Genomic DNA, 14,202 nt, shown 5'->3' on the forward strand with positions numbered 1-14,202 from the left:
TCTGGTCCATCAGCTGCCCTGCTCTCTAAATATCAGTCAATCACTACACCACATCCTGCAGGCTGTGACATCACAGGCTTTATTTATAAAAAAACAAACACATAAACAAATAAACAGAAAGGGGGCATCATCAGAAGGGGCGGGGCATCACTCGATCCCTTCCTGTTTGTCTTTGATGGCAACTCTGAAGCGCTCCTCCAGCAGAGACAGCTCACTGATCAGGTCTGTGATGGCGTTTGTAAATGCTTCCTGTCAACAAAACATCACTTCCTGTCAACAAAACATCTTGTCCTGTCAAAATGAAAGCCCCCCCGCTTTAGTGTTCAAACCAGTAACATGTCTAATCTAGAATAAACCAGCACCCAGACCTGCAGTGACGTTCAGTCGTGTCTCAGCTCAAGTGACTGTAGTCAGGTGTAGGTGTGTGTTACCTGTGGACTGCAGTCAGGTGTGAGTGTGTGTTACCTGTGGACTGCAGTCAGGTGTGAGTGTGTGTTACCTGTGGACTGTAGTCAGGTGTGAGTGTGTGTTACCTGTGGACTGCAGTCAGGTGTGAGTGTGTGTTACCTGTGGACTGCGGTCAGGTGGAGGTGTGTGTTACCTGTGGACTGTAGTCAGGTGGAGGTGTGTGTTACCTGTGGACTGTGGTCAGGTGGAGGTGTGTGTTACCTGTGGACTGTAGTCAGGTGTGAGTGTGTGTTACCTGTGGACTGCGGTCAGGTGGAGGTGTGTGTTACCTGTGGACTGTAGTCAGGTGGAGGTGTTTGTTACCTGTGGACTGTAGTCAGGTGTGGTCTGGACTCTGATGACGATCTTGTGCTCCAGAGGATGAGGAACTTTATAACCCGCAAACAGAACCTGAGGATCCTTCAACAGCTGACTGACACACAGAAACACACATGATCAGGTACTGATCACTGACAGTAGACGAGCTCATCGATGACGTCCTCCTACTTAGAGCGTGACAGTGAATCACACCTGATCAGAGAAGGATGAACCAATCAGAGCTACAGACCGACACCTTTCGTTTGTTATTCTGATAGTTCTCTTTTTAAAGGGTTCGAGTTTGTGTGGTTGTTTGCAGCTTAAAAATGACTAAAAGTGGAACATCCTGTCAACGTTCATACAAAACATCTTCATATTGCTGCTTCAGCTCATGTATTCTCATCAGTTCACACCGTGTCTGAGCTGCAGTCATGGAACCAGCTTCAGATTCTGCAGCTCTGATTTTTAACACATTTTCGGTCTAAACTCGTTTGATAAAGCTTTTAATCTGAAAGAATTTTACTTTTATTTTTCAGGCAGCTTGTGCAGGTGTGTAAACAGGCCGACACACCTGCGGCAGAGCAGGTAACAGGTTATTTTGTTGTAAGTGAATCACTTTAGAAAACAATTCAAGTTCAGACTCTTGAAAGAGCCTTTCACAATAAGAGCTGCTGTACTGCTCTCCTCCTGTTAGCCTGCTACCACTGTGTTTAGCATCCTGTTAGCATTGTTAGCTCTGTGTTTAGCATGGTGTTAGCCTCTTACGCCCGGATGATGTTGCCCAGCGTGTGGTCCTCCTTGTTCAGAGTGAACAGACAGGCATTGGGGACCTTCGTGTCCTTGCTGATGCTGATCTTCTTCTCTCCTTCAAACAGCAGAAACGACTCAAAGGCAGGAGGCGCGTTCATCTTCGATCAGCGCGAGGCGAATATGACCGACCGGAAACACTATTTCAAAATAAGACCACGACTTATGGCTCCTCCTCCTTGTACATCATCTGCTACTATTATTATTATGATGATTATTATAATTCCCGCTTTATGTCAGTCAGCGCGGACATGTTCATAACGGTTTGTTCATCATCAGACAAAATAGCATTAATTCTCACTCAGTAAAAAACGTATTTCCTGTTCTTATTTACAGGTTATATTCACCCTGAATTTACTAGTTGAAAAAGTACTTCTATTGTTTTTTTTTCTGTGCTTGTCATGTGACCATATTGTTTATATTTCACCTTGAAAATCAGCTTTGAATTTTCACAGAGAACTACGGATTTTATTATCTTCACCGAGAAATGTGAAAATGAAAATAAAAAGTACTGTGATTAAATGTTCAGTCAAAATAAATCAGTAAATCAGTGAATTTGATCAAATATCGCCAAATATAAAGCGTGAAATTTGTTCGGTACAAAAAACGACTTTTATATTTCGATCGTTTGTCGCCACTTTGTGACGTCATCACCGTACGCCGATCAGTCAGCTTGGTCACATTCCGGAAGTTCCCCTTGCCCAATCACAGCGCTGTTGCCTTCGTGTTCGCTCTTCTTATTGGCCAGCAGAAGGTGGTTTGTTTTTGAAATTCGGGCATTGATTGGCTGTGTGTGTGAGGGTGCGTTGGTTTAAACTGGGGGGCGGGAGCGAAGCCAGTTTGAATCAGAGAGAAGGCAGTTCGGACTGCGAACACTTGGACACACGGTGAGTCCCGCAGGTAAGTGTAACACCTGGTTTATACACACGGTCCGTTTCTGTGCTGTGTATTTGTGGACATGGCGCAATGGGGTGTGTGTGTTCGTTCTGTGACGTTAATAGTAAACAGGCTAACACTGGGGCTAACGTTTAGTTAGCCGGCTGAGCTAACGTTACCATGAAGCTAAAACAGGAAACGGGAAAACAAGCAGCTGTTTGCTAACTGACTTGATCGGTTAACGGACTGTTTTCGCTCCGTTAACACGGTGTAGCTGACGGCTTCACCGGGGAATATTCTTCGGTGCTGTATCTGGTTGCCAACGTTTAGCATCTGCTGAGTAGAATCTGAGGAGTGAATCCGCAGCGCGAGCTCTGTGTCGGTGTCTGTCCCCCTGTGACCCGGTCTGTTTGTCTGTCTCTGTCTGTGTCCAACAGTAACCCGACCGTTCACACTCATGGCCTCCCAGAACATGGACCCCGCAGCGACTGCAGCGTCCTCTACGGCCGCTCTGAAGGGAAGCGAGAGCGGCGGCAGCGCTGCCAGAAGCTCGGTGTCCAAACGGTGAGGGAGACGGCGGTCCGGTCTGTCCTGCAGTCTGCTGCCAGGTCTCAGTCCAGATCCAGTCTGTGTTTGCTCAGCAGTCTGTCCTGCGGGACAGCTGGTCCTCCAGACTGGTCGATGTGGACCTCTGGAGCCTGATATTCACTGAATACACGGTCCGGGTCATAAGTTTGTGGACAGTTACAGGAGAAGAACAAGATTCTTGAGGCTCGTGCTTTAGAGAACTGAAATAAAATAATGGATCCTTCATCACAGAGCTCCAGCTTTAGTTTACATCGTAACCCTGACCCCACCTGTGTGGGAGGACACAGGCCTGTTAGCACAGGAACAGAACACATGAAATATTTCATGTTTCACAGGAAGTTGTGTGCAGGTGAAGCTGCTTCACCTGCTGCAGGAAACTGATCTGAACTGTTTTCTGTGAAACGTTTGATAAATTGCTGCATGAAGATCCATGTTCCACTGAAGTGACGTGAATGTTGTGTGTGTGTCTGCAGGCTGCAGCAGGAGCTCATGACTCTGATGGTGAGTTTTATACAGCACCTTCTCACACACACACACACACACCAACGGGCACTTGGACACACGGACCAGGAGACAACCTGCTCTACGTCCTGAACCACAGCTGCCCACTTTAAACCACCTGTCTGATCACCATGGTAACCAGACATCTCTCACAGAGTAATTTAAAATCCAGCATTGTGTGACCCGTCTGTCTTTGTGTGAGGACGTCCTGTGCCTCGCCTGTCTCTGTGTGAGGACGTCCTGTGACTGTCTGTCTCTCTGGTGTTGCAGATGTCCGGTGATAAGGGGATCTCAGCGTTTCCAGAATCAGATAATCTCTTCAAATGGATTGGAACCATTGACGGAGCTCAGGGGACAGTATGTTCACTTACTGATTAATAACTAATAATCAATGTATTATATTTAACACCAGAGCTGCACTGTAGCTAGTGTGTGGAGGAAATGCTGCCTGATCAGACGAGCTCAGGGAAGACAAACATCCTCAGCCGCCATCGTACCTTTCTGTCTCTCAGGTGTACGAGGGTCTCAGGTACCGTCTGTCTCTGGACTTTCCTGCCGGTTACCCATATCAGGCCCCTCGCGTGAAGTTCGTCACTCCGTGTTTTCATCCCAACGTGGACGAGCAGGGATTCATCTGTCTCGACATCCTGAAGGACAAGTGGTCGGCATTGTACGATGTCCGCTCCATCCTGCTGTCCATCCAGAGCCTGCTGGGAGGTAACCAGTACAACCAGTTTAAGTGGTTAACGTGATCGAGTTCAGATGCGTTAAACCAGGTCTGTGCTGAGGTTCCACCTCACCTGAGTTCACCTGAGCTCATCCGCTGTGTCCGGGTTCTTGTTTTAATGCGTCTTCATCGTCTGTTTCCTTTTCAGAGCCGAACAACGAGAGTCCTCTGAACACGACAGCAGCTGAACTCTGGGAGGATCAGGAAGGTGAGACGCGACACACACTTCATCACCAGGCCAGCTGTGTGTGTGTGTGTGTGCACGTGTGTGTGTGTGTCCGCACACGCAGTTCTAACACTCTTTATCTTTTCCAGCCTTCAAAGCTCATCTACACTCGACTTTCCAGAAGTGAAGCAGCTCCACTTTTATTCTTCTTCTGTCCGTCTTCTGTGTTTGTACAATATTTTTATGTTTGTTCATCTCACTGTATCAATAAAGTTCTTAATTCAGCACATGCATTGACTGGCTCTTCATTGGACTCTGCTCCGGTTCAGATGATTTATCTGTTTCATGTCATGTTGAACAGACTTTGGACGATCAGAACAGGAAAGAGAATCAGTTCGGATTCACACTGAAAGTTTACACGTCACCAAACTGGTTTCTACTAAACCGAAAATTTAGCTGCACAAACCACAAACTTCGCAGGTCGTCAGGTCGCATGAAGCGTGAATCTGCTGAGGTGAGACTCATGTTCTTCATGATGTTTGTTAAATCTCAGAAACAAAAGCTTTTCACTTTGAAGATGTGGGAAATAAATTGTGATTTAATCTAACAACAGAAATGAAGTCATTCTGATTTCAGCGTCGTTTTCTTCTCATTAAATTTGAAAATTTCAAACTATGAAACAGTAAAATGATTTTTATTCTTTTAGCTTCCTGTTACAACTTTTTATTACACAATGATAAAAATGAAACTGATATTTTTCCTCAAACTTTCGTGTTCAAATGTTTTTGTTTTATTTGTGTGATCGTCACGTTTGTTGAACAGTTACGACTCGTACACAGACACGAACAGAGTTTAATCCAGATTCTATGAAACTCCCTCGTCCTCCCCCCTCTACCCAACACAGCCCAGTCCGCAGCACGGCGGCTGGCAGCAGGCGGCCATCTTGTTGTTGTTGGAGACGACCTCGACCTCCATCAGGTCCTCCAGGCTGACGTCCGGCTCGTCCAGCTCACCGCGAGCTTCGGCCCAGGCCGGCTGCGTCGCCTCCACCATCCAGAATGCAACGGGCACCTGCACAGATTTCAGAAAACATATCACAGGGTTCTCCCCCCAGGAACAAGACATGTCCCCGGTACACAGACCCCTCCCCCAAACACGACACTTCCACCAGGTATAAAACATCATGTTCAAGACCCAGCTCGACCTTCAGACCTGACTCTGGTCTGCAGGTGGAGCGTGTTCTTGTCATGTTCCATCTGTTCTAACAGGAAATGCTCTCTGTCTCACCCTCAGCTGCATCTCACTCAGCATGGCCTCCAGTCCCGTGATGTGATTGGTCAGATCAGGACTCGGTTGCTCCTCCAAGGTGAGCCAAGGCACCTGGACTAAAGCCACTCGGGCTGCCACGCCCACCACGCCATCGATACATCCTGGTGAGAAAAGAGAGCAGCAGGTGAGAGGTTAGACAGGTGTATGGCGATTGATCCTTGAATGTTCAAGGGTCCTTCAAGGACAGATATCCTTGATGTCTTGGACAATGATCCCATTGTCCATAAGGAGGTCCAGGAACCAAGAGCAGGAGAACCAGAAATCATTTAGAACAGTTTAGGGAACCTGGAAGAGACAGTACAAGTTCTTGAAGACCCTGTTCCAGTCTTTACAGAGATTCTTGAAGAAGGACCAGAAGGATTGTGGGAGGTCCAGCCAGAGGCTTCAGGTGTCTGAGAGTCTGGACAGGTCCTTGAATATTATCTAAGGATCTTTCCAGAGTTCCCTGAGGAGCAGACAGGTGTCAGGTGAGAGACACTCAGAGGGAAGGAAGGAAAGGGGGTAAGATAGGAAGGTAAGAAGGAAAGGATTCAGCCAATCACAGAGCTTCCACCAGCTGACCTGTGTTGACCAACGAGCGCCTATCGTAGCGCTGAGTCAGAGGGAACTGTCCAATCAGATCCCTCGCCTTACGGAGGTCAGACAGGAAGTTCTCCAACGCTGACAGGAAGAGAACCCAGAGACGCTCCGACACCTGTCTTTCCTCTACACCTGAGGGGACGGAGTCACAGTCTGACAGCAGACGTACCAGACGCCGAGACAGACCTGCACACAGACAGGTGAAAGGGAGAACCGGGTGAGACACACAGGTGTGTGAACAGGTGTATGTACAGGTGTGGGGTCAGAGGTTACCACTGCAGATCCGGTGAGCGAGTGCCCTCGTCTCATCCATCTCGTCTCGTAGGAAGCTGCAGTCCGCCGAGCCACCGAGCGACGCCACCAGCTGCTGGAAACAGGAAGTGACCCGACTGAGAGCCTCCTGCGCGCGCTCACACTCGCTCTGCTGCCGGCGCCGCACTGCCAGCTCGTCCACCGACCGACGCCACCGACTCATGATGTCATCACACACCTGAGAGATGAGGAGGATCAGCTGCAGCCATTTAACCCTGAAATGACGTTCCTCAGATCACCTGTCTGAAACTGTCGACATGATGTCAAACATGATGAAAACATGAGCAACGTGTTTTATTCCTCAGCACAAACATTTTACAGCTCGGCCTCTGATTCACGTTCAGCCGCCACGAAATGACTCCTCGCTCCCACACACACACTGGAGTTACCACACCTGTCTGTCCACACCTGTCCACCACGGTTACCTGTGTTGTTGACAGGTCAGCAGCGTGTGGTTGGGATATAAAGTTAACTTAAATCCTATGAACTGAAAACAATGAAGACGTTTTGTCTGCAGACTGCGTGTCCATCGTCTCATGTCTGTATGTTTAGGTTCCACAGTGACTCCTGAGGTCACATGATCTACAGGACAGATGAAGGCGTCAGTCAAACTGTCTCTCAGTTTTTAAAATAAAGGTAAAACCGCTCAGTCGTCCTACCTGCAGCCGCTCACAGCTCCTTCCAGCCTCTTCTTCTGTAGTGGAGGACCGTGCAGGTTTCTATAAACACTCTTCTTCTTCTCCTCTCGGGGGATCGTCAGTGTTTTTAATTAACGCTCGGGGCCCAGCTGAGGCCCGACGCCTCCCAGGAGCCTCTTTATTTTACCTCAGCTCTGCCTCGCAGGCAAACCTCTGTCCAGGTGGACTGCGTCATGTCAGGGTTATTTATAGAGTGAGCCCGGTCAGGTCGTCAGGTGTAATGTTCACAGGTGAACTTTACCCACAGCTTGAAATCCTCTCAGACTTTGGGAGCTTCATGATACTGGTTATGCAGGAAGTCTTTCCCTGTTTCTTACACTGGAGGGGGGACATGTCCCTTGGTCCCCCGTGACAATTATGTTGGACTACATGACGTGTGTCCCTGAAGATGGAGTCCACCTGGTGCCAATAGTACATCAACAAAGAGCTGTGTCATATTGTTGGTTCATGTCGTCGTCACTGTGCTGCAAACAAACAAATACTAACCTGTTACAGGAAGCATCAGTCCGGCCCTGACTCCGCCCACCGCGCCCTCAGCTTTAAACTGGAATGATCCATAATGCTAGCAGCTGTTAGCTTCTAATGCTAGACATGATGAATGACTGTAGTTTATTTACTGTCTGCAGAATTTAAAGTTGAACAGTGACCAGACACGTCTCAGTGTCTGATCCTCCACATGCTCCGCCCACAACACAGACAGGAAGTGACACAGCAGGTCAGCTGACCATCAGGGGGTGCCCTCTGATGTCACCTGATCATCATCATCACAGGATTCATTGATCAAACATCAAATCAAACAATGGCACTTTATAAAGATGGGAACCTTAAAGGAACAGTCGAACGCTGTCCAGAGTCTCATCCAGGACTGTTAGCCTAGCTTAGCACAAATACTGGAAGTAGAGGGAAACTACTAGCTTGGTTCCATCAGAAGAGAAGTAAACCTCTGACCTCGGTACCTTGTCTGACTGACAGTCAGCAGGTCCAATGAAGGACACCGTCTCCGTCCAGGGACAGATTTTCTTATGCTTCTATTTTCTGTTGAGAAACATTCATGCTGCTCAGTCTGAGGACACCTAATGATGTGATCTGAGCGGGAACCACACACTCTGCTCTCTGAGCTTCTGTCCTCAGACTTTCATTCCTCCTTTTACGGATCAGGGCTCAGAGTCCATCTGTCCACCAGTCTTTGTGCTGAGCTGGTACAGAGACCGGTCCTGGAATTTGTTTGTCCTGGACTCTGGACTGAGAACAGGAGGGTCCAATAAACAATGTGACTTCACACGTATGAAACAGTTAAATGTTTGTAACCAACCAGGTTAGTTAGTGATATGAAGTGTGTCAGTCTGACAGGTGTCACATCAGAACACCTGGAAGATGATTCCTAATTCAGTCTGTGGCTGTTTGTTCTCAGTTCGTCCAGCAGGAGGCACCAGAGAAAAACCTCCACAGTGAAACCTCTGGGATTCGCCTCGTCTCCGTGGTGATGTCCTCCTTTTTGATTGGCTGTAGCCTCGGACGGGGGTAATGCTGGTATTTAGACGGGGTGACAGGTGAGTCAGTCCTATGGGTGGGTCTACAGGTGAGTCTGGATTTATTCAGGTTGGGTTCCAGTGTTCTGGTGTGTGGTGCATCGTGTTCTGTCTGCTCTGTTCTTTATTGTTTATGTTGTGTCTTTTTTCTTTGTTGTTTTGGTGTTGTTGCTATGGCCACGTTGTTGCTGTGTCATTGTTCGTCATCGTCATGGCAGCGTGTGTCATCGTGGCAACATATGTCATTATGTCGTTTTGGTCATGGCAGCATGCGTTGTCATGGCAGCACATGTCATTGTCCTCATGGCAGCGTGTGTGTGCGCGTGGCAACCGCCTCCATCAGCTCATGGCAGAGACACTGACAGAAGCCGTAGAGGACGAGCAGCAGCAGCGTGGAGGGAACCAGACTGACCAGGACCACGCCCAGCCACAGCTGACCAATCATTAGCAGGTAAATCCCCAGGGGCAGGGAGCTGAAGTACACCTGGATACAGAGACAGTGACACACCTGTCAGGATGTCAGACAGACACCTGTCCAAACACACACGGACTGACAGGTATGGACTGGTTTGACTGGTGTTGTACATACTGACCAGACACAGCGCCCCCAGCAGGCAGCGGGGGAAGCTGCGGGACGTCCAGGTGTGACATTTCTGAGCAGGCAGGTTGCAGGGCAGCGAGTCCAGGCTGGGGGGACGGTACAGGCCCACCACATTGAGCGTACTCAGTGAGTCAGAGGACGGAGACTCCTCAGGGAGTTCCATGATTGTGATGACCAGACAGTCTGAGGACTGGTGGGACACCTCTGTGCCTCCTGCTCCTGCTGACGGACGACAGAGACAGTATCGACTCGACGCAACAAAATCTGGACATAAACCTTCAGATTTCAGTAATAAACCTGTCCAGGTGTTTTACCGGTCAAACTGGTGGGACTCAGCACCACCTCCCCTCCGCCTCCTCCTCCTCGCCGCACCCGGTCTTGACACGAAAGAACAGCCAGGATGTGTCGGTCATCCTCCATCAGCCACACCTGAGGGGAAGAGGAAGAGAGTTTGACAGAGGACAGTGACAGTCTGACATCTGGAGGTGAGGACGTAAAAGGCGGTCTCACCTCTTCGTCCGGGACGTGGGTCTCGTGGCGACAGAACGGACAGCTGATGATGGAGGGCGACGACTCTCCTGAAAACCAATCAGAAGAGACACATGAGATGCTTCATGATGTTAGAACTGTCATCAGCGTCATACTGGTCATACTGGTTAATGGTGGATCTTATTGTCAGGTCCATTACTGTGACCTCTGCTGGTCTCTGGCCTCTGTAGGTGTTTTAAGGCCAGTTCAGGCCCAGTCTTTTGTGTGATTTGGACATGTAACGTGACGTGACTCGGACCTGACGTTAAGGACATGACAGGACATGACATCAAGTCCCAAAGGATAAAATCTTTCAGGCGTCTAAAAGTCTTGGAATCTGGATTTTACAAGATCAGAACCTGAGACTCAAAATGATTCTGCAAACCAACAGGTCACGTTGCTGTCCAAGAACATCAATCTGGATTTTTACCAAATCAGAACTTCATCAAGTTGTGAGGGAGTCAAATATACAGAAAGACAAGTCTCACAGGAGTCAAGTCCAAGTCAAATCTCAGGTCCTCATTTTTCTGAGTTCACATCTGCATTCAGGAAGTTCTCAGCCCGTCACTGTTCACGTTACGTTGCAGCCTGATGCTGAAATCGTTTAAATCAGCTCGCTCGGTCCTGCATCAGCTGGGGCAGCTGAACTGTGACTGAACAGTTTAATCTCTGATTCTCATTTCTCAGTCCTTCAGGTTCAGAGAGTCTTCGTCAGAGCAGTGCTGCAGCGATGTCCCGTCCCGTTTCTCCCGTCTCCACGCAGGACGTCCGGAGCTCAGACACACTGACCGTCAGGTTTTATGTCCATGTGACATTTCAGTTTTTCAGTTTTATTATGGGACAGAGTGAAAACTGATGAGGGAAAAAAATGAATAAATGAATGAGGCTGCTGACGTGGAGTCAGTTACGTTACCTGAGGACGACACTCACCCATGTCCACCATCTTCTTCAGACACTTGGCGCAGACTCGGTGCAGGCAGCCCAGCAGCTTGGGTTTCCGGCTGCGAGTGTCGTAGCGGTTGTAACAGATTTTACACTCAAGTTCCTCCAGAGTGTAAACCAGAGACTGAGCCCAGGTCTGCACCTGAACGCACCACGACAGAGGGTTAGTAAGTGAGGACAGGTGAGTCTCTGCTGTGTCTCCAAACTCTGTTCACACTCACACAACTTTATTTAGAACACACTGAGAGCATTTCCGTCAAAGGTGATGCTGCAGCAAAGGACGACGGCAGATCTTACCTTGCCCTCCAGCTCCCGCCCAGGCTCCGCCTCCTTCAGGTGACTCATCTTATCGGCTGCCGTCTTCACCTGAAGCGGGGGGGGGGCTTAACTCAACCTGAGGCAGGTGACTGAGAGACAGACAGATCAGCTGTCCTTCAGAGACGCAGACAAAGCTGCACTCTGACCATGTGATTGGTTGGTTTCTGCCGCTTCCTCTTCACAGAGGTGACACACCTGAGTCCAGATCAGCTGATCAGTGTGAGAGCCTGACAGGACGTCCATCTGCAAACAGACAGACAGGTCAGAGACACAGAGACAAGCTCTGATCTGGGTTTTGCACTGGACCGGGTCGTGCTGGTGGATCTGCAGACTGTGGGAAACAAACTGTCCATCACTGACCTGAACACAGTGTGTGCGCTTCACTGACTCTGACACACAACGTTACACACACGTGTTGGCCTGTGTGTGTTCAGGCTGAGGCTCTGTCAGGACAGTAACACACACACGTTGGTCTTTGTGTAGCTGGGAGGACTTCACCAGACCTAAACCTGATTCTGACCTGAGCCGTAAAACCAAGGATGGACCGTCCAAACACAACGTCCTCACAACAACGTCCAAACACAACGTCCAAACACAACGTCCTCACAACAATGTCCAAACACAACGTCCAAACACAACGTCCTCACAACAACGTCCAAACACAATGTCCTCACAACAACGTCCAAACACACCGTCCAAACACAATGTCCTCACAACAACGTCCCAACACAACGTCCAAACACAACGTCCAAACACAATGTCCTCACAACAACATCCAAACACAACGTCCAAACACAACGTCCTCACAACAACGTCCAAACACAATGTCCTCACAACAACATCCAAACACAACGTCCAAACACAATGTCCTCACAACAACGGTTTCAAACCAAGACACACACACACACACTCTGTTCTGGGTGTATTTATAGACTGCAGTTGTTATATAACTGGTAGGGGAGGGGAGGGGGGTGGCACTGGGGATGCTGATGTTGCTATGGCAACAGCTTTACCTGTGCCTGAACCTCAGATCAGCCAATGAGATGAGTCAGATGTGGTCACATGGTGCATTATCAGCTGACTGACTGATCAGATTGATAAAACCCATTTCCACAGTTTGACGTTAAAGCTGCTGAATTCAAAAACACGGTGAATGTGACAGAACGTTCTCTTGCTCTGGTTCTACCACCTCGTTCTTTCTGTGACGCTCAGGTCACATGAATGACATGTAAACGTCTGCTGTTTCAGTCTCTGAGCCAATCACAGGGCAGCAGTGATTCATAGCCCCACCCCAGCTCCAGGGTCTTGTTCTGTCAGAAGCTGTTCTCAGTCTGAGGTCTCCTCTGTACCTGGGTTCTGGAGGTGTTCTCGCTCCGACGTATTTAGAGACGTGAGGACCCACCTGCCAGGTGAGACCTAGGTGAGTCAGGTACAGGTGTGTTGAAGTGTAACACCTGTGCCGAGCTGAGCTGCTGAGATCAGCCACAACACCAACAGTCCACCTGGACAGAGGGGAAGTCATGTGACACGTTAAACCTGTTGACCACCAGAACCAGCTGATTCTGAACCCAGGCCTGGGGGTGATGTCATATCCTGTTGCTACATCTGTCCATTAAAACACAGTCAGACTGGAGCTAAGCTAAGCTAAGCTAAGGTTTTCCCTTGCTCTCAGTCTTTGTGCTAAGCTAAGCTAACAGTGCAATGAGACTGGAGGACAAAATGTCCAACTGCTCCTTTACGTGAGACACACACAGACCTGAGGTCAGTCTCTGCTCTGTGTCTTTACAGGTGACCTCACTCTGACAGGTGAGCTCCTCCTCCCTCCCATCACTTCAAGGTGTATCACATGGTACAGGTGTGGAAATGACATGTGACTAAGCAGCTGTCAGTGATGTCACCTGCTGTCCGGTCCAGGGAGAAGAACCGAGACAGAACTCTGACGCTACTGACCACCGACGAGGTTGTGATGTCATCGGCGAGGTCACAGCGGTGGGTGGAGTCAGGTCAGTTAAAATGTGTAAACACACACAGTGAAGTGTTGCTGCTCACCTGCTGGCAGAGGCTGAGGTGATGGTTGCCAAAAGTCAAGTTGCTGAAAATTTCCCTCAGGGTGAAGCAACACAGAGATGATTAAACATCAGCAGCAGGTTGCTGTGCATTAGTTGCAGGAGGTTCAGGAGTTGTAGGTCTAGTTGCTGTGGTCTCCCTCAGGATGAAGCAAAACAGTTGTTATTAAGCATCAACAGTTGCTGCTCAGGTTGCTGGAGGCTATGCTGTCACAGCAGGTTTAGCTGCTGAAATCTTTATCGAAGCTTTCAGACTGAAGCAACACGTTGTTAATACAGATCAACATTCCAGTTGCTACTTGCTGTATTTTCCCTGTCGGTTGAAGCAACACTGCAGTAGAAGAAAATAAGTTGCCTAGTTGCGTAACATTTCACCGTATGGTTTCTGTACCTGTTGTTTCTGCAGGTTTAGTTGCATCCTGGATGCTGTAGTTGTTCTGTCAGGTTGACGCAACATGATAGTCATTCATCAGCAACAGTTTATTTGCCAGTTGCTGGAGCTGCAGTTGCCTTACATGGTGCTGCTCTGGAGTCTCTGTGAGACTGAAGCAACGCTGCAGCAACAGTCTGGTTGCTGTAGATGTGGTTGCTGTCTGGCTGGCTGTTGCTGTGTTGTCTCAGGTTGAAGCAACACTGCGGTGGTTGCCCGTCGTCAGTCTCATTAGTAGTCCGTCGTCGTCGTCGCGCGCCTCCTCTGGGTGACAGCGGCGGGAAGCTAACATGCTAACGGCTTCACGGAGATCCGTCTCCGGTCTGTCGGTTGCTGGTCCGTTGATCGCTGGTTGCGTCGCTGTCCGGGCTTGGTCTCGGTGTCTGTGACTCACCGTCTCTGCTATGTCTCACTGCGGCGCGCGGCCGGCAACGGGAGCC

General features: G+C 49.1%; 4 protein-coding genes across 5 annotated transcripts; 1 reads left to right on the forward strand and 3 right to left on the reverse strand.

Moving 5' to 3' along the window:
* Nucleotides 1–58: 58 nt before the first annotated feature.
* On the reverse strand, nt 59–1,705 carry polr2j (RNA polymerase II subunit J). The gene is made up of 3 exons (XM_041033148.1): nt 1,531–1,705; nt 772–880; nt 59–249 (listed from the first exon to the last, which is right to left on the reverse strand). Exons 1-3 carry the CDS (start codon nt 1,671–1,673, stop codon nt 148–150), a joined length of 354 nt encoding a protein of 117 aa, XP_040889082.1. The 5' UTR covers nt 1,674–1,705; the 3' UTR covers nt 59–147.
* A 683-nt stretch (nt 1,706–2,388) lies between these two features.
* On the forward strand, nt 2,389–4,715 carry ube2c (ubiquitin-conjugating enzyme E2C). 2 transcript variants are annotated; one of them, XM_041034086.1, is made up of 7 exons: nt 2,389–2,472; nt 2,886–3,012; nt 3,510–3,537; nt 3,808–3,894; nt 4,050–4,254; nt 4,413–4,472; nt 4,580–4,715. In XM_041034086.1, exons 2-7 carry the CDS (start codon nt 2,906–2,908, stop codon nt 4,615–4,617), a joined length of 525 nt encoding a protein of 174 aa, XP_040890020.1. In that variant the 5' UTR covers nt 2,389–2,472; nt 2,886–2,905; the 3' UTR covers nt 4,618–4,715. The 2 variants fall into 2 exon arrangements, with proteins under 2 accessions (XP_040890020.1, XP_040890021.1); XM_041034087.1 differs by having other exon boundaries at nt 2,413–2,459.
* A 606-nt stretch (nt 4,716–5,321) lies between these two features.
* zgc:109913 (regulator of G-protein signaling 9-binding protein) lies at nt 5,322–7,599 on the reverse strand. Its single transcript, XM_041034464.1, has 5 exons — nt 7,310–7,599; nt 6,612–6,828; nt 6,321–6,524; nt 5,718–5,860; nt 5,322–5,501 (listed from the first exon to the last, which is right to left on the reverse strand). The coding sequence occupies exons 2-5, from the start codon at nt 6,811–6,813 to the stop codon at nt 5,322–5,324; spliced, it is 729 nt and encodes a 242-aa protein (XP_040890398.1). The 5' UTR covers nt 6,814–6,828; nt 7,310–7,599.
* A 425-nt stretch (nt 7,600–8,024) lies between these two features.
* Nucleotides 8,025–14,096, reverse strand: LOC121179527 (E3 ubiquitin-protein ligase RNF182). The gene is made up of 8 exons (XM_041034420.1): nt 13,724–14,096; nt 13,316–13,468; nt 11,246–11,509; nt 10,937–11,090; nt 9,989–10,056; nt 9,793–9,907; nt 9,471–9,700; nt 8,025–9,361 (listed from the first exon to the last, which is right to left on the reverse strand). Exons 3-8 carry the CDS (start codon nt 11,291–11,293, stop codon nt 9,179–9,181), a joined length of 798 nt encoding a protein of 265 aa, XP_040890354.1. The 5' UTR covers nt 11,294–11,509; nt 13,316–13,468; nt 13,724–14,096; the 3' UTR covers nt 8,025–9,178.
* Between the last annotated feature and the right edge of the window lie 106 nt (nt 14,097–14,202).

This window comes from Toxotes jaculatrix, chromosome 3, assembly GCF_017976425.1.
Source record: "Toxotes jaculatrix isolate fToxJac2 chromosome 3, fToxJac2.pri, whole genome shotgun sequence".
Lineage (NCBI taxonomy): Eukaryota > Metazoa > Chordata > Actinopteri > Toxotidae > Toxotes > Toxotes jaculatrix.